At 42.6% G+C, this 20,088-nt stretch overlaps 1 protein-coding gene across 6 annotated transcripts in view; it reads left to right on the top strand.

Annotated features, from left to right (window-relative positions):
- The first annotated feature begins 16,182 nt into the window (after nucleotides 1-16,182).
- Nucleotides 16,183-20,088, top strand: part of CDC42BPA (CDC42 binding protein kinase alpha) — a 329,094-nt gene continuing 325,188 nt past the window's right edge. For 4 of the 6 annotated variants that reach the window (XM_075925322.1, XM_075925320.1, XM_014570973.2 and 1 more), the window contains exon 1: nucleotides 16,183-17,763. In XM_075925322.1, coding sequence (XP_075781437.1) covers nucleotides 17,586-17,763 — 178 coding nt within the window. In that variant the 5' untranslated portion in view covers nucleotides 16,183-17,585. The remainder of the gene's footprint in view (nucleotides 17,764-20,088) is intronic. The other 2 variants (XM_014570971.2, XM_006118059.3) reach the window with 2 other exon arrangements.

The following is a 20,088-nucleotide window of genomic DNA, read 5'->3' as shown; positions in this document are numbered from 1 at the left end:
TACTGCTTAGGATCCAATCACTCTTTCAAGCAAAGAGGAAATTAAAAAAAAATGTAGTACTTTAAAGTTTACTAGGTGATGAGCTTTTGTGGGGCAGACCCACTTCTTCAGATCATAATCCAAAAGTGAATTGGCATGATCATATATTACAAAGGAATATAATGAAGAAAGTAAACAGATTATAAACTAACAAATCAACTACTAGAACAGAAGATGGAGGCAGAGGGACATTGCTGACACATGAAGTATATTGGACAAACTGTTCAGTCACTTCACCAAAGAAGTAATGTCCACAAGTCAGACATCTCCACACAGAAAAACCTGTTATTCAACATTTTAATCTAACTGGCCATTCCCTTAAAGACCTGAACACATGTGTCTTACTTCAAAGAGACTTTAACACCAGATTACAGAGGGAAACCTCAGAACTTGTATTTATGCTAAATTTGGCACATTGCGAATGGGCCTTAATAAAGATTCTAAAGACCTTACACATTACAAAGACAGCCTCCCCACCTTTTGATATTTGTAGTAACTCCAGATTAGCCACTTATTGATTTACAATAAGCTATTTCCTCCTTCCTTATTTCTTCCTTGCCCCTCGTCCCCACCTTCGGTTCTAGTAGCTGATTTGCTAGTTTATAATCTGTTTACTTTCTTCATTGTATTCCTTTGTTATATTTGGTCATGCCAATTCACTTTCAGAATATGATCTGAAGAAGTAAGTCTGCCCCATGAAAGCTCATCACCTAATAAACTATCTTGTTAGTCTTTAAAGTGCTACAAAAAATTTCCTTTTGTTTTACCAAGATCAGACTAATCAGTCTATCTCTATTACTCTTCTAGCAAAAAAGAGGGAGATGTTTAGAAGGAACATTCTTAGAGTTTCTTCCAAATTCTTCCATTTTGGGGTGTGTGTGTGTGGGGGGGGAGGGATTTTATTAAACATTATTGAAGGGGAAATTAACATCAATCATAAAATGGCATAGGTAAAAATCTCCTTTCAGACATCTTCCATCAGGCAATTAACCCCCCAAAACCCTTCACACACAGATACCATTGGATCTCCTGGAGGCATTGTTCATTTGCTCAAAGTGGCCCTTTACCTCTGCACTGGGCCTAGGGCCCCCTATAATTCTCCCATGAATCCCTGTCAACACAGGTATAGTACACTGCAACGATAGGTTTTTACCATGCTAATTCAGTCCTTGGCTTATGCATCAAGACAGTCAACAATGAACCCCACATGACAGTGCAGTGTCATTTGGTCTCACGGTTTGTGGCATGCAGACACTAGAAACTGGAGTAAGAATGCCAGGTGTCTCTATGTAGGCCATCAAACAGCCATTAGCTGGTAACCACTTGGGCTATTACTGAGCTGGGCTAGATTCAAAGCTATGCTTTGAGAGAAAAGGTTTCATGTTCCATCATCTGAGCCAACATTCTGTTTTCTCACCTAGCTTAAATCTTTCCTGTGTTTTTCAATGGTGTTAGAAAACAGTCATCAGTACTTCATTCTATATAGCTAATTTAAGAAAAGCACAACTGAAACAGTGGGATGTGAGTGAGTGTGGATATGGGATGAAGAGGACAAGAGAAGGAATTATTAGTCACAATTACACATTAAGCTTTGGCTTCAACCACAGCTTGGGGAGGGTTAAAGGATTAGTGAGAAAGAAATAATTTTGTTTTCTAATGCCTGACTATGAAAACAGAAATACTGGTAACTGTGAACAAAATGGAAAAAGTAAATTGGATCCATGAAATACAGTGGCGGGAAAAAAAAGTTCTCAAAGAAAAAATATTCAGAAATTGCTTTATATTCTCTGTGGGTTTAAACAACCAAGAAGTTTTTGGGTTTTTTTTGAAAATTTCCTTTGCATCTGGATCCCCATCAGACATGGAAATATGAGCTGTTTAGGAAGGCTGTGGTTTGGAATGTTCAGACATTTAATCACACATTGTTTCATTGTCTTTGTAATAATAGCAAACCTCTTGCATCTGATGTACGTAAGCAGGTCTTTGCTAGTCTTACATGGATTGTTTGTCACCATCCAGAGGCTAAGAAAATTAATACACAATGAAAGATGAAGGTGGATAATTATCCACAAATAAGAATCTATTACACAATGCATGCAGTTGCTAATTATTTGAGGTTGAAGAGATACTAGGCTACTGTCTATGCTATACCCTCAGATCTTAACATTACTCTTACACCTAGTATTCTGTCCCCACTGTGAACAAAAACAGCTAGCTGGGGAGAAGGACCTGGGTGGAGAGAAAATGTCCCTGGCAGCTAGGACACTCCCCCCGCCCCCAACCTACCCCAATTGAGAACCATTGCTACAAGATGTGTGTTTAAATTTACTGCCCAAGCTGTTCAGGGTAATGAATTTATATTTTCCAGAAAACTGATACAATTCCTGTGTGTTTCTCTCTTCTCTCTCATACACACAAGAGCTTGATACAAAACTTTGGGCCTTCAGTTTTCAAAACACAGGACTCCCACAAGTGAACTATAGAAGTTTGGGGAGGCTCACTGAGGTCGCCTGTGGTGGTGAGGGCAGTGCTGCTCCAGTGACGGTAGCTTCCTGGATGCCCAAGGCTGTGCTGCCCAGACAGCAGTTCCTCCTGAGGCAGGTCAATGTTTGCACTTGGAGCAGGCTGTGTTGCCCAGCCCCAGCCAGCAGCAACTCGGAGGTGGGGGGGAGGGGCGGGCGGGAGAGAGAGAGAGAAGGCTAGGCTGCATTGCTGGCCACTGCTGCCAGCTCCTCCTGAGTGGGAAGGGCTGCACTGCCGGCCCTGACGGACAGCAATATGAAGAATCCTGGTCCCAACTAGTTGCTTTCTTTCTTATGAGGCTGTCCCTCTGTGGTCACTCTGCAGTATAAATGTCCCCTGAACTTGCTGCCCTCTGTGGTCATTGTGGAGCATAACTGTCCCTCCTATCAGATCCCTTCCTTTTCATGTGATAGAAAACAATCAGATTCCAGATGCATCCAATTGTCCTGGCACAACCAAGCCCTGTACTTGCTTTAAATTAGGATAAGAGGAAGCTATATACTGAATTTGTTGGTCCCAGCTCTTACCATTTAGGAGGAGTTCTTGAACAAACTGATTAACAGATAGATAGATGGACTCATGGACAGATAGACACACAAACACTCTAAAATATATATATATATATATATATACACACAGAGGTGACTGCGTGTAGGAAATTTTCGTTCATACTGACTTCACCAATGCTTTTATATAGCCTGTTGTAAAACTAGGCAAATGTCTAGATGAATTGATGTATCCCCTGGGAGACTGCTGCATACCCACAGGGGTATGCCTACCCCAATTGAGAACCATTGCTACAAGATGTGTGTTTAAATTTACTGCCCAAGCTGTTCAGGGTAATGAATTTATATTTTCCAGAAAACTGATACAATTCCTGTGTGTTTCTCTCTTCTCTCTCATACACACAAGAGCTTGATACAAAACTTTGGGCCTTCAGTTTTCAAAACACAGGACTCCCACAAGTGAACTAAAGAAGAGCTGATGTGTGTGTCACTGGGAGACGGTCCATTATCCTTTCTGTGAACCTGACACAAGAGGACAATATAATCATACACAAACTCAGCATATTACAACAGTACCTACTTTGGTGATAGAGGACTTCAATTTCCAGTGTTATTAATATAGCCTCTTTCATTATTGCTACATAAATATTTATGTTAAAATGTTTAAGACGACCGGTTTGCCAGTGTGGAAATTAAAAGCAACACATTGTCTTGTTTTGGCATGTAATTTTATCTTTTTAAAAAAGAATTAAACTCATCAAAGGTCCTGGAACTGAGGAAAAATAAATCTTTCATATTAACAACTTTCCCTGGCCAGCAAATCTGTAACCTTCAGCATTCTGACTCAGGTCATTTGAAAGTGAATGTGATGTGTATACATGATAGAGCTTTTCTATTATTGGAAAGTCTAGCAAATTCCAAGAAAGACCTTAGGCTTGCAAAGCACATTCTAGCTGTTCATGAATAGTTGCTAAGAAGAACACATTCTCTCTCTGAAATTGACGGGATCCAAAGAGCAGGTATTTTTACAAAGGCCAGCGAGTGTCAACATTTTTTATGTTGTCAGAAGTGGGAGTACAATTCCCACAAATTGTGTCCAGCTCAATTATTCTCTCTCTCCAACACAGTCTTTGGTTACATGGTTCTGTGTTCTGTTTGATAAGAAATGCTTTTGTCCAAGGCAAAACAATATGTACAGTAAATATGCAAAGCTAACAGAGCTATATTTCTATTGATTGTCCTTTTTTAAAACACTTATAAATCTGTATCAAACCACACAGAGATAAACAATAGGCCTCTCTTTATAAGCATTAATAGATATATTCTTAGCACACTGATGGGGCCCCATTTAAAATAAACAATAAAACAGTAACAATACTTAGGGTGCATCCCATTGTCTGTCAAACATTTTATCATGACGACCCACATGCTGTATCTGATGGAGTGCTATAAAAATAGTTTACATTTACACCTATATGTTTATATGTATCTACTAGCAATAAAACACTAGAATACTAAATTATCTAAAATATATCAACAGTGGTTAGTATGCATGTTTCTGTCACTGCCACTTTTCTATGTTCAACCTGAGAAAGCCAGAAATACAATACATTTCTTCCTCTCTCCTTTGCTGAATCCCACAGCTGCCATGTTTTGTGTACCTCCATGTATGGCATTCCTCACCACATGAAAACAGCCACTGATTTATGTCAGGGGGTAGGGGGCTGATCTGTAGGTGCTATCCTGCATACCCCACAGACATGTCAAGATGTGTGTGGGAGGAGGGGTGGCAGGAACTGAGGGAGTCATGGGACACTTGCAGGAGGAAGGAGGAGTCTGAGAGGGTTATTGACGAACAGAGAGAACTTGGAGCTTTGGGAAACTGCCTGGGTGGAAGCCTCTCCCATTCTGATCCTCTTCACATTATACCCCTTCTTGAGCTCCTTGTTCTACATCTCATCTCTCCAGCCTGCTTCCCCTTGTGCTCCTTTCCCTTGGTTCTAGCCCTCTTACCTGCTGGTGCTACTAACACCTCATCCTCTTCCATATTTTCTCTTTGGAAGCTCCATCCTGACTGGGCACCAGCAGAGGAGCATGGAGAAAAGAGGAAGATACTCTTTCCTTGCTTTCAGTGCTGGTGCTACACCTGGCCCAGGGCCCCATGAGCAGTCACTGCAGAGGAAAAGCTGATCATATCCATGAGAGAGAGAAAAAAACAGCAAGCAAATGGTCTGGTAGCACTTTATAGACTAACAAAATATGTAGATGGTATCATGAGCTTTCGTGGGCACAGCCCATTTCTTCACACTCAGGCTGGCATGTGATCACAGGTGCTGCTGCTGCTGCTGTCAGTGGGAGTTTTGTCACTTACTTCAGTAGGACCCAGGATTTAGCCAAAGGAAACATGAAAGAAAATCCCCTTCATCCATTTGCATTCTCCTTTTTCAAATAAGGGGTGGGAGCAGAATTTCAGGCCCCACTCTGATTGTGTCCATATCCCCCACTTAGGATTGCTTCCAAAGCCTGCGGAAACTTGCTGCCTCTTATCAGTCAGGCTTTCAGTGTGCTGAGCACCTTTATTTTGCATTACTTTTGTGAGAAATGTAGTGGTACTCATGAAAAATAGGCTCCCATGTGCATATATATTTAATCTCATTTTATTTACTGAAGTGACTCATACTCTTCAGTTTTACACTTTGAGATACAAGGAGATCTCACTTTATAAACATGAATGGCATAAACCTTCCCTCATAAAATCCCTGGAAGTCACTAAATGCTCTTAGTTCCATTTCACAAATGGGGAAATTGAGGCACAGAGGTTCAGTGCCTTGCCCAAAACCACACATATCTCTGGCAGAGTCAGGAGTGGAATCCAGGAGTCCTAGATTAAATCCCCGGCTCTAATCACCAGACTACACTCTTGCCCTCTAAAATAGGCTATTTTGATTGAAAACAGATGGTGAACATTTTTTGCATAGTATTTTAACCATATTAAAATGCTCGGAATGAACGTGTGCTTATATCATATCTATCTGTGTATCCATACATACTCTGTCTATGCAAACAGACACAGATATGATATAAAGATTTATTAATGTACATATAAATAAATTAATGGGTATTCTGACCGATATAACCCAGCTCTCATTAGCTACATCCATTTAAAGTATTCTTAATTAGTATTCTAATTGCACACTATGTACTCTTCTCTATCTCTGCTTTTGAGTGAGGGATGCTGCACCGATGCAACTCTTAATAGTATTTATCTTTTCATATGAAACTTTGGGCTTGTTTCAAGCAGGAATGAATCACACCTTTTCTCTCTAGATTCAAGGTCTATCTGCATCCCAGTATGAATAATGTGGTGATTGTACCTTCTATCCTTGTATCTTATTTTTTTCCAACTGAATCTCTGCATGTTACTCAATCATTTTTTATTTAAATATCAGCCTTTTTACTTCTCTGCAGTTTGATCCTTATCAAACAAGCTCTATCCACCTGTTAAGCCCTCTCTACGTACTCTCTCCTATGTGTTAGTCCCACCCATGAACTGGGAAACAGAGGGTATGTCTACACTACCCTCCTAGTTCCACGAGGAGTAACGGTAGTTCGGACTAGGAAGCCTAGTCCGAACTACCTAATTCGTGCCGCGTGTAGCCGCGTGGCACGGGGTTCGAACGAGCAGGGATTTAAAAATGGCGGTGCCCAGTTTATGCAAATGAAGCCCGGGAAATTCAAATCCCGGGCTTCATTTGCAAGTGCGGTATGCCTACATTACCCCGCTAGTTTGAACTTGCGGGGTAGTGTAGACATACCCAGAGTGTGGACTCACTGAGCCATTCTCCGTTGTGGTGCAGGTGTTGGGGAGCCATCATAGAGCTAAGGTAGAGCCTCTCAGTTCTCTGCCTGGCTTGTCCTGAACCCTGGCATAAGTTAGGATGGCCTCCAGGCTGCTGTAACCCATGCCAACCAGTAAAGAACTGACAAGGTCTGTCCACCAGTTGAGAACAGCCAAACAGCAATAACCCTTCAGCCATGACTTTTCCTATCTCCTGCATGTCCCCAGAAACTGGAAAGAAGCAGTGACATAAAAGGCTAACCTCACCAGGAGAATCCTCTGCTGCCTAGATAAGGCTCAGGTCTGATCTATTTACATGAAAGAGATCAGAAAAAGGGAGAGAATTTGGCCCTTTGCATTTTGGTTGTCTGAAGTTTGGTTTTACCCTCCACTCCCCATGGAAAAGACAGTGATATAGAAGGTAGTGCCATCCAAGCTCAGGATCAGAGACTGTGCCTGCAGATCACTCCTAGGTATTTCTTGCCTTAGGCCACAAAGGACACCAGTAGTATCAGAGATAAGATTAGAACTCAGGAGTTCCTGTCTCCCAGTATTGTACCCACAGAAGTGGAACCAGAGCAATGTTTTTATAGTCAGTTTGCATTAACTCGAACTAGACTGGAGCATTGGATTATATAATAAGTCGAGGAACAGTTATACAGATATTGGCCTCACTCAAATCGATTTCCATTTACAGGTCAAGATCAGGGGAGCACCTGCAGCAGGGCTTTTGAAGGGTCAAAGCAAAGGACAACATGCCATAATCCTAGCTCACCTATGGCCAGACAGAATATGGATACAGGCAGTCCCCGGGTTATGTACAAGATAGGGACTGTAGGTTTGTTCTTAAGTTGAATCTGTATGTAAGTCGGAACTGGCGTCCAGATTCAGCCACTGCTGAAACTGATCAGTTTCAACAGTGGCTGAATCTGGACGCCAGTTCCAACTTACATACAGATTCAACTTAAGAACCCCAGGCATCCCCAAGTCAGCTGCTGCTGAAACTGATCAGCCAGGAAGCCCAGGGCAGGGGCTTCCTGTAGTCAGCCGCTGGTCAGTTTCAGCAGCGGCTGACTTGGGGACGCCTGGGGCAGAGCAGCTGAGGTGCTGCTGGGTTGGTCCAGTAGCGCCGCCACTCCTCGGCGCTACTGGACCAACCCAGCAGCACCCCAGCTGCTCTGCCCCAGGTGTCCTGATTTAGCCACTGCTGAAACTGATCAGCAGCGGCTGAATCAGGACTCCTGGGGCAGAGCAGCTGGGGTGCTGCCGGGTTGGTCCAGTAGCACCAAGGAGCAGTGCTGCGGGACCAACCGGCAGCGCCCCACCTGCTCTACCACAGGCCCGGGGCTTTGCTCCATGTCTCCCTAGTCTGCTGGGGGGACGCACTAGCTGCATCCCCCCCCAGCAGACCAGGGAGACGCTGAGCAAAGCGGAGGAGGACCCGGGCGGGATCGCGGCGCTTCCAGATCAGCGCCACGATCCCGCCCGGGTCCTCCACGGCTTTGCTCAGCGTCTCCCTGGTCTGCAGACCAGGGAGACGCTGAGCAAAGTGAGGAGGACCTGGGTGGGACGCGGCGCTGATCTGGCTCCTCTCCCCCCCCCCCTCCCAGCAGACCAGGAAGAGGCAGAGCAGCTTTTCTCGCCCCGGAGGACGGAGGCGGCGGGACCGGGCGTCCGCCGCTCCCATCGTCCGGGGCGAGAAAATCCCCGTTCGTATCTGCGGATCCGACATAAGTCGGATCCGCGTAACTCGGGGACTGCCTGTACATGTTAATTTATATAAAAGAGAAAGAGCATATTCTTTCTGCATAGGAAGGGGTAAAGCAAAATCCATAAAAATCCACTGAATATATTACTTATATAAATTATTCACCATGTTGTTTTCTAGTTTCATTGCTTACACCGTAATATTAAAAAATATCTGGATTTGCTAGCTGTTTTGCAACAACTAATCAGGAGAGTAATTTTAGCTATTTTGATGTGAATATAAAACCAAACAGAAGAGAAGATCATTCTATAAGGCATAAAAATATCTGTAAACTAAACACTAGCAGATTTTTTATTTTGTTTTCCATAGAGGGGATTATAATGTTTAGTTTCTTTTTTTAAAGCCACAAAACTAATATCCAATTACAGTTACAATCTATTCCTACTACATATTTGTCATGCTGATTTCCATATGCATAATAAATGTGCTTTCAATTTACTTGGAGAAATTAGTAAGCATATGTATTCAAGACAGCATTCTTGCAGACAGCACAGTAAATTATGTCCTTCCAATATTCAGTATAGAGATCAAAATGAAAGAAATTAGGGCCTGATACTCCAAACACTTTTGCAAAGTCCAGGCCCCACTGAAGTCAGTGGCAAAACTCCTAAAGTGAGGTCCTCAAAAGTGTTCTGGTGCCTTTCGTGCCTTTAGATCTGGTTAAAGGGCCCTAAAAGCCCCCTATCTGGTGAGCAGAGGCACTGCAGACACACAGTCTTCAGGTTGTCTTATGAAAACACCTTGGAAGCCTTGATATGGGGGCATGTTGGAAGCAGAGCTGGGCATGATGTTGCACTGCAGATATTCTGGGCAGCCCTTTGGCATGCAGGATAGCCCTAGACTTTCTAAAATATGATAGAAGTCTCTCCAAGAATAGCCCAGGATTGGGAAGATACAAAGATGACTCAAAAGCACCATAGCTAGCTCCCAGACTTACCCTGCTCTTCCATCTCCTCTGGGCTGCAATTCTGTGCTACAGCACAGTCTCACTTCCCTTGGCTTCAGTGAAGTCAGGATTATACCTTTATTGCCTAGAATGCACATTAACTTTTAAATATCTGCCATTTAAACATGTTACCTGATAATAGTTCATGATAATGAATAAAAACTTGAAAGATGATCTTTTTTATATATAAACAGGAAAGTATGACAAGCATTAAGCCTATTGGAAAACTGGAGAGATTCCAGGGGACTGGAAAAGAGCAAATATAATGCCAATATAGAAAAAGGTAAATAAGAACAATCTGGGAAATTACACATCAGTTAGTTTAACTTCAGTATCCAGAAAGATAATGGAGCAAATAATTAAGCAATCAATTTGCAAACAACTAGTAGATAATAAGGTGATAAACAATAGTCAGCATGGATTTGCAAGAATAAATCGTGTGATAAATTTCTTTGAGATGGAGGGAAGCAGTAGATATAACATACCTTGATTTTAGTAAAGCTTTAGATTCTGTGTTGCATGACCTTCTCATAAACAGTCTAGGGAAATACAGCTTACATGGAACTACTATAAGGTGGGTGATAACTGGTTGGAAAACCTTTTCCAGCAAGTAGTTATCTGTGCTTCATAGTCAGGCTGAAAGGGCATATCAAATGGGATACCGCAGGGATCAATTCTGGGTTCAGGAGTTCTGTTCAATATTTTCTTTAAGTGGCAAAGGCCTGTATTTTCAAAGAATGCTTTTCATGACTTTTAAAAATATTCTGGGATGCTTTGGTGGATCGATGCTTTTCACACACATTTTTTAAAAATACTAGGTACAGTAAAACCTGTGTTATGTGACATACTTGGGGATTAGGGCATTCTGGTTATCCACAAATTCCGGTTATCTGAGGGTGTGTCTAGACTACAGGGTTTTGTTGACAAAAGTGGACTTTTGTCAACAAAACTATACCTGTGTCTACACTACCGTTGAGTTCTGTCAACGGCGGTAAACCTCATTCTACGAGAAATAACGCCTTTTGTCGACAGAATTGGATACAGTCTAGATCCGTGGTCCCCAACACGGTGCCCACAGGCGCCATAGTGCCTGCAGGGGCATTTGCATGTTCCCGCCAGGTGCTCGTGGCTGGCCTGGCCCCGGGCACATGGCGCGGCGCTTGCGGGGAGCGTCGGCCCTGGGCGCGCGGCGCTTGCGGGGGGGGGGGGAGCGCCAGCCCTGGGCGTGCGGTGCTTGCGGGGGGGAAGCGCCGGCCCCAGGCACGCGGCGCTTGCGGGGGGCAGGGGGTGAAGCGCCGGCCCCGGCCCCGTGACACTTGCGGGGGGGGGAGCGGCGGCCCCGGGCACGCGGCTATGGGGGGGCCCCGGCCCCGGGCGCGTGGCTATGGGGGGGCCCTGGGCGCGTGGCTATGGGGGGGCCCCAGGCATGCGGCTATGGGGGGGTGCCCCCGGGCGTGCAAGTGTCCCCACCCCTTGGTGCCCTGCGGGCGAACGGCCACACCCCCTGGCGCCCGACAACCTCAAAAGGTTGGGGACCACTGGTCTAGATGCTCTTTGTTAACAGAAGCTTTGTCAACAGTATCTGTGGACAAAGCCTCTGTTGACAAAAGCCTGTAGTCTAGACGTACCCCTGAGGGTCCCATCAACCTAGGAAAAAAAATGGATAATAATAGTAAAACTCAAGTTTCTAATATTGGTAGTTTTGTAGTATGAGGTAGTTGGTCTTACATTTCTATTTTGAGTTAAAGATGATTAGTACTTCTTAAATAAAAAATTGTTAAGTCAATCATGGTAAACCAAGCCAGGCCTATGCATCTGAAGATGTGACAATATTGTGGCTGGGGGCAATGCCGGATAACAAAGTTTTCTGGTTAACAGAGTGTCGGATAACAAAGGTTTCACTGTACCTGGTTTGTGTCTAGTCATTATCACCTTTGTCAGTGTCATTGCTTCTGTTAAATTCAATATTCTGATAATACCCTATATGCCATTTATTTAACAAAATTATCCCAGATTAGCTAAATAAAAGAAAAAACAAGGAAATTTCAAACCCAAAAAACTTTGCTTAAAAATATTAAAATTGATCAACATTTTCCAAATTTCAATTTTTAATGGAAGTTTAGGACCATTTTTTGTAAATGACTTTTTTTCTTGCACCTTTACAGGGGTTAGACTAGATGACCCTTGATATCTCTTCTAACACTGTTGTTCCATGATTCTAACCTCTTTGTAAAAAACAAACAAATCCACGTTTTGACCAGCCCCAACATATATATTAGTAGGAGATTTTCCCAACATTGCTCAGGTCCTTACCTCAATTAATTTTTGTTTTTTGGAAAATAAAATGAAAATGTACATGCTGTATTTAAATTATAGCTTTAGAGTGGGACTAGGATTTGCAGGCTGTCCAGAGGAGAGAGGACTATACCAGCCCTCTCTCACCACAGCAGCTTGGGGACAAGTGAAAAGTGCTTCTCCATGGCTGCGGCAGCTCCAGCGGGCCCAGCTTGGGGAGGGATACTCGTTTCCCAGCTAGGGCAGGTCCAGGCTTGTCTGCCCCTGCATTCCCCAACTAGCATGAGGAATGCAGCAAACTGCACTTTCCCTTGCTCCCTGACAAAAGAGAACAGCCAGTGATATTCCCATATGAAGGGAGGCTTCTTCCCCCCCAAAGGACATCTGGGAGAGTGGGAGGCTTGGGACTAGGGTGTTCCATGGGGTGGCACTCCCAGATAGCCTTTATCAGAAGCCTTGTGATTCTGTCTCTTTTCTGTATGGTTTTTATGAGACGCCATCCCATTCTAGGCACATCCCATTATCCTAGCACAACCAAACCCTTACTTTGTTTAAAGTTATGATAAGAGGAAACTCTATACCAAATCTGATGATCCTAGCTCTTAAACTATGTCTAGACTGCCCCCTCTTGTGCAAAAAAATATGCAAATGATGCAAAGCATGGAATTAGGCTCCATTTTTGCACAAGAGGCTTTTGCGCAAAAACCCCTCTTGTGCAAGAACCATTCCTCCTGAAAAAAGGAGGAAAAATGGCTCTTGCGCAAAAGCCTCCTGCACAAAAATGGAGCCTCACTAATTATGCAAATGAGGTGTGGCGATATTCTACACTTCACCTCATTTGCATTTTTTTTGCGCAAGAGGGGGCAATCTAGACATAGTCCTACTGTTTAAGGACTTCTTGAACAGACAGACCCTCTCAAATATATAGTAGATTCTTCAGTTGTTGATAAAGCAAAATACATACCTATTTAGGGTTACCGTATCTGACCTTCCAAAAAAGAGGACACTCCTGAGAAGGAGTGTATCTGTATCTACCAACTCACATTGTATTAATGTATTGTATATTATTATATATATTATAATATTAATTATATAATATATACATATTATCAGGGCTCGACAAACCGCAGTGAAAACCACTCGCCAGCCCCGCACTGCGCATGTGCGAACGCTGGTGAATGGGGCAACTGGCTGAAATCTACTCGCCACAGGCAAGTAGATAAGCTGATGTGTCAAGCCCTGAATATTATATATATGTTATATAACACATTAATACAAAGTGAGTTGATAGATACTGATACAGATACATTCTCTCTCAGAAGTGTCCTCTTTTTTGAAAGTTCAAGTATGGAAACCCTACATCTATGGCACTAAGAAATAATAAGTGCTAGATTTCATTTGTGGTGCTATTAAAATTAGGATGGGTAAAAACTTACATTGTGATTGTTTTAGAAATACTGCAACACAGAGCTGGTCCATTCCCACCCTTCAGTTCTACGAGTTTATGTCAGCTTTATTTGATTTTGTCTGTCTTATTTCATTGGGAGGCAGCATGAGCTAGTAGATAAAACATGGTATAGGGGAATCAGGAGTACCTAAATTATAATCTAAACTCTGTTACTGTTTCGCTGCATGGCCTTTGCCAAACCTTTTTAATTGTTTGTTTCCCTACCTGCAAAACAGGGATGTTAATACTTACATCACGGAGGTTTTGTGAGAATCAAACTGGTAGTATATGGATAATACTGTGAAGATTAAAAATGTCATTGTATAAATATTAAATATTGCTCATTATTCATTTGGAGGGGGTGGGGAGAATTAAATTCCTCATAGTTTCCATGAGGGCAGGGGACTGGACTCAATGACCTCTCGAGGTCCCTTCCAGTCCTAGTATTCTATGATTCTATGATAGTTTGTGTGACAGAACTGGTGCCTAGAGATATTTCTTCTGGTGTTATTATGGAAATTACCTGTATACTTTTGCATGTAGGAATTCTAGAATAGGTAATTGATTGGAAGGAGGAAAATAATTGCTGGGATGAACCATATGTGAACCAGAGAAAGCTACATTCCAACTTCAGCAGAGCTCTAAAGAGAAAGAATTTGAGATGAAAGCACCCAGAGAAGACCTGGTGTGGTGTGTTACTTTCTTCCAGGTGCTGCTAGCAGCAACAAGGTTCAGCTCAAGGATTGTGTGGGTCCTCTTAAGATTAACAAGCATTATCACTTCAAGTCCCCTCTCAGAAATTGGGGGAAACTAGCTATCTTTACTAGGCACTCTTAACAGGCAATAATTCCCCACTTCCAAACACGAGGAAATGTTTTACTGTATTGGAAAGAAGGAAACATAGCATTCATGTGGCAAAACACAGTTTATATATAAACTGAAACACCCCTCCTCTTTCCCCTCAAGATCTTTGGCAGTACTCCTTTAAATCCATTCTACACTCACCAGCATAAATGCCTCATACAAATGTCTCCTAAATATGTCATGGCCCTCCACCCTTCTCTGACTCTTACACCCCACTCACAGTTGGGTGTCAGTAGTGAAGCCAGGCAGACTTTTCTCCAGGCCGTAGAAGTATTTGCCTGATTCAGACTTTAGACTCCACCACTTAATGCAGCCTTTTAATGGTTGAGGATAGAAGACCATTCCATAAAGTTCACTCGTCTCCATTATTGCTCTCTATAGCTTCAACAAAGAACAACCTCAGGACTCTCTCTTCTGTATCCTGTCTTCTATTATAGGATATTTGAGCAGAGTTTTTGCCATGATGGATACATTCCCTACCACAAATTGGAATCCACTGTTCTCTCTTCTTCTGGTCACTCCCATTATGCCAGAAATACATAGTTCATGTACACTTTCAGTGAGTCCTCAAAGTATAGAGAGGATTTCTCTCTGTAATTGTATTTTTGCTGGTTCACCAACAGTTGGTAGTAGAGAGCTCCTTCCTTAGAGAACTTTCTGTCTAGTAGTGTATTTTATAAAGCAGCTCTGTTCACGAACAGATGGTGGCAGGGATCTCCATCCCCACCCTCTACAGCTTTAGCCCACAGGGTTTAAAGATATGATGCTGCCCTGAGTAACCCTGGGCTATTGAAAAGACTCATCTTTCTGTAGGAGTAGGAAAATTGCTTTGGAGTTTCTCTTTTTTTAATCTTGATCATGTAATGTTAAATCTTTGTGTTTTCTTGTTCTTTTGCACATACCAGTACAAACAAAACTCTTATTGCTTGATATTACCTGATAAGAAGGCTAAAGTAGAAAATAGCAGTCTTGTATTAACCATAGTTGTGGCCAAGACCAGCGGAAGCACTTTTGCTGATAGTCCAACCCCAGACATGCACTCCAAGGACAGAAGGAAGGGCATTGTCACTGGAATTTGCTTTCTCTACAAGACCATCAGAGATATACTTAACTTTCAGAGAACAGTACAAGTTCACCTTTTATGCTAAGACTTTGCTGCATGGATCTAAAGCCAAGTAGTGTTTTCGTCTCCTTGCTCTTCTGATTTCTGGTGGAAAAGTGATTAGTTCAAGTTTTGTTTCTTGGAGAGGATATATATTTAAATCCCTGCCACACAGAATGGCATTGCCATATGCTACTAAACAGCTGCCATTTTTCACCCCCCGAGATAAAAATGTCAGTGCTGAAGTGATCCCTGGTGTGTATTAGTTTGCATTGGGCTGTGCAGTGCTTTGAAATGGAAGTTGTTGAATAAGTGAAGATATTATCACAATGAACTATCAGGTGTATTTTAAGAGACTACATTTCTGACTTTTTAAAAAATTTAACGCAGTCAGGATTAGCACCTGAAGCATTTCTAACGGCACAGATTCAAGTTAAACAAGTAGCAATCCTCACACTGCCCTCTCAGGTGAAACAGGACTTCATTTTTAGAGGAAGGGTGTAGTTAGAGGAATGACAAAACACTGCCACCAATAGGACAACGAAAAAGCCCAGGTAGCAGCAAAGGGCAGGGACCATGGAGCGAGAAGTTAGGGAGCTACTAGCCCAGCTGGAGGCGAGATGGGCTGTTTTTGGAGGGGCATGGGAAAGTAGTGACAGAGCAACAGGGGTGGGGCTCCAGATGGGGGTGAGGAAAGGAAACCCCCCACAACCTCACTAGGGAGAAACAGGAGCTCGCAGCTGCCTGCTCCTGCAGTAGCCCTCGGGGCGTTCCATCCTCGTCTCCCCTCCACTTCCTCCTCCTATCCCCCCCCCCAGTCCGCCTGTATCCCTGCATTCCCTGCTGCAGCAACGGCTCCCCCCGCCGTCCCCCTCCCTAAATCCCATCAGTAGCAGCAGCTCCCAGGCTCGGCGCCGCTCTCTGCAGCTGAGCTCAGCGGCTGCTCCGTCCGCTAGGGCTGGAGAGGCCGCCATGTTGGATCCTGAGAGCCCAGCAGCGGCCGCCGCCGCCTCCTGTGGGTGTGAGTGAGAGGGAGAGCCGGGAGCCGGGCCGGTGACTGCAGGGCGTGCGGAGGAGCAGGAGCCGGCGGAGAGGAAAGCGGGGCGCAGGCGGTAAGCCCCGCCTGCCCCGCGCCGGAGGAGGATGCCCGTAGCCCGGTGGGGCGAAGCAGGGGCAGCAGCATCTCCCCATCCCCTGGACTGAAAACAGCAGCAGCAGCAGCAGCACTTATTAGCACCTGGGGGCCTTACGTGGCCAGTGTCTTCTGAGCTGGTGCATCGGGAAAGGGGGGCGCCCCGGCCCCCCGCTCGCCAGGGCCGACATCAGGCAGGAGGACACGCGCAGACATGGGAAGGATTTGACAGGGTTATTCGCCTGCCCCCACCATTCCCGGGTGGTGCTGGTATTTAGGGGGCTGCTTAGCCCCCCATTCCACACTCAGCAGAGAAGAAGGTGGAGGGGGGATGAAGCCTTTTATTTTTGGGGATCACTGAAAAGCCTTAAAAGGAGACTCCGGGAAGAGGAGGAGAAGGAGACAGGAAAAGCCTTCCTCAGGCAGGAGTTGGCTGAGCCCGGAGGAGGGGCTGCTTCAAGCGACTTGTGTCCCCCACCCTTCTGAAGAAATTGCCACTGATGCATTTACCGAGTGGTACTGGAAGAGGAGGTGGAGGTGGTGGGTATTTTGCAGCCCTATCCCCCCCCTCCTCTGTGCATTTAATTTTCTTCTTCATTTTATATATTTTTCCTTTTGCTGCTCCTTCCTGGGAAGTGGATTGCTGATGCGAACTGAATGGGATTTTACACTTTAATGATGCAGTGGGATTCTTTTCAGGATTATGTTGCATGATTTGAATTTTGAATGAAGGAGAAGACCTTTTTAAATATATAAATATACTTATTGCTCTATATATGATAAAATTGGTGTCAATCTTGATTGAATTTCATTTTAATTATTATTATTTAAATGTCAAGAGTGACTATATATTTTTCTTTCTTTTAAAAGCATTAAGATATTTTTAGGATAACTCTCTTCTTTCACATTGTGTATATACTGTATATTTGTGCGTGAAATTGACTTAGAGTCAGTTTTCAGACTAGGAACACTGAGGTGGATTGTAAATTCAGTACCACCTTTATTGCATTGAATTTGTTTAAAAACCATATGTTTTTCTTTTTTTAACAATCCATTTAAAAGTTAGATTTTTTTCTAAAAGTAATAATAATTATAAAAGAAACCACAATACAAACTGAAACAACCATGTCTGGAGAGGTGCGTTTGAGGCAGTTGGAACAGTTTATTTTGGATGGGCCAACTCGGACTAATGGACAGTGCTTCAGTGTGGAAACCTTGCTGGATATACTCATCTGCCTTTACGATGAATGTAATAATTCCCCCCTGAGGAGAGAGAAGAATATTCTTGAGTATCTAGAATGGGGTAAGTCTGAACATATTTATTTTGTTTGCATCCTTACATATTCCCATGTGCCTTGTGTGTCACTGTCATATACATGTATGTCTGGGGTTTGTTTTATAGTCCATGTTTTATTCAAGAGTTTTATGATGTCTGTTTTACAGTTGTAATCATATTTATTGCAATACTTTCACATCAGTTATCATAGGTGAATGTTTCACTAAAAATGAGAAGTTGTCTTTTGACACCAACAAATTCTGGCATGTGTGGGGTTATTTAGTTTATTTTAGTCTACTTAATGTAATTATTTGCATTTGAAGCTTTTTAGGATGATGCTGGGCAGCTCTGTGGATTGGAAAAAAGACAAGTGCAGAGTTCTGTAACTTCTCTGGGCAATCAAATTTATGGCCTATTAAACTAAAAAGCATTGATGGGGGGGGGGAGCGGAAGCCAATCTTTGTCATCTGTACATAAGGTCATTGTTGATCTGAATATATAATGCTTGGTTTCTGGTAGGGAAAATAAAGTTGGAAAGCAGAGTAAAATTGACTTTTTTTTTCTTGCTATTTTCAGATTTAGCACAATAATAGACTGCTTAGAAATGTTAATGAAATAGATTAATGATGATAATTAGTGGTTGAACTATCCTGAATTCAGGAGAGGGCAGGTTGTCCTGCTTTTTTCTTTTTCTAAATATAGATGTAATACAGAAGATACAGTCTCACATAAGAATCCTGGTGAGAACAGTTATTGCATGTGACCTTCAAGCTTCAAAGTCATGCTGTACTTTTAAGTGATATTTCACAAAATGTACATGAACAGACTGCTGTATTTAAGACCACTTTTCCAACCTTCATAGTTACCACTGGATACCTTAAACAAATAGTTGGAATCTTCACAATAAAGTCCCCTGAAGGATGTGTTATCAGAACATACTAAGCAGTTCTATAATGTTTGCTAATTTTATTTGTGGTTTTTCCTATATTCATACTGAAATTTAAAGAATATCTGACTCAATTTAAATTCGTGAACTCTTCATAATCATATTGGTCTTGTGCTTTCATGAACCTGAATAACAGAATATAACACATTTTGAAAAGATAATTTTAAAAAAAGAACTGGTACCCTAAAATTGGTACTGTGACAGTTTTGCCATATTTTCTGACAGGAATTTTTTTGTTTTTGTTTTTAAATTTAGTGGCTACAAAGATGTCTTACATTGGAGAATTTATTGCACTAAATAAGGGTTCATTTGGTTCAGCAAGTTGATATCCTGTAAATAGGCTCAACATACCAATGGGAGCAGAATAATGGGAATTTTTAGAACTTTCTACATTGATTGTTTGTGCTTACATCATGCAGAGAGAGTCACTTGACAACTGACTCTGATAGTAACTGCAGATTTTTACATTCAGTTTGGGGATGTACTTGTGAGGGAACTACTAGATTACTTTTAAGAGTGCAAAGACAAATCAATTGCTATTTTGGAAAGACTGTAATAAACACTGGTGTGCTTGTATCTGTAACTTTTCTGCTTTATCACTCTTTTCTCTTCCTCTTGCAAGAGCTCCACTTTGGAGAGCAAAGTCTCTCTTCACTTTATTTATAGGCATAGGTCTGCTATAGCAATTGCCATTCTGATTTTTAACTTGAAAATTTCAGATGGATTTGTCAAAGATTGCTGCAGCTTTTTACTCTTAACCAATGTCCTCTGATACTGAAGCACAAGAAATGTGACTTTTAGAATGTGACCCTTCATCTGCAAACCCATACTGATGTGAATAGTCCTTTCTCAAGCAAGTATTCCTACTGGTTACTCCCAGGAGTAAGGGCTTGCAAGGTTGGGTTGTTATTGAGATATCTTGTGTTATCTAGGTATTGGAGTGTATAATGTTACCTGGTTCTTTTACACTCACATATAATGCTCCCTCATCCATTTTCTAAATTAATAAGTGTCTGAGTGTGACTACCTTCTAGTAATGTCAGAGGCATCATTGGGGTAGTAATCCAAGCAGGAGCTCTGTTAGTGACACATGCAAGTCACTTCACATCTCTGTCTCAGCTTCCCCATTTTGTGGATGGGGAATATAATATCTACTTTTCTCCTGGGAAGTTGAGAGAGCTGCTGTTTGTAAATCGCTAATAGTTTCTCAGATGAAAAATGTTACACGGATACAAAGCCTTTGAATCTTTTTTTTATTTTTTTTTTCATCCATGGATGTTCACTTATCATGGCTGTGGCCAAGTTTCCCATGGCATACAGTTTTACAGCCACCACTCCTGGCTCTCGGTGTTCTATGCTGTTGTTTAGCTCTAATTTACCCATAAATGTCTTCTAAGAGCCCAGTA

This window comes from Pelodiscus sinensis, chromosome 3 (assembly GCF_049634645.1).
Source record: "Pelodiscus sinensis isolate JC-2024 chromosome 3, ASM4963464v1, whole genome shotgun sequence".
In the NCBI taxonomy this organism is placed as follows: Eukaryota; Metazoa; Chordata; order Testudines; family Trionychidae; genus Pelodiscus; species Pelodiscus sinensis.
The sequence above is the reverse complement of the archived record's forward strand: the minus strand, read 5'-3'. Positions and strand labels throughout refer to the sequence as shown.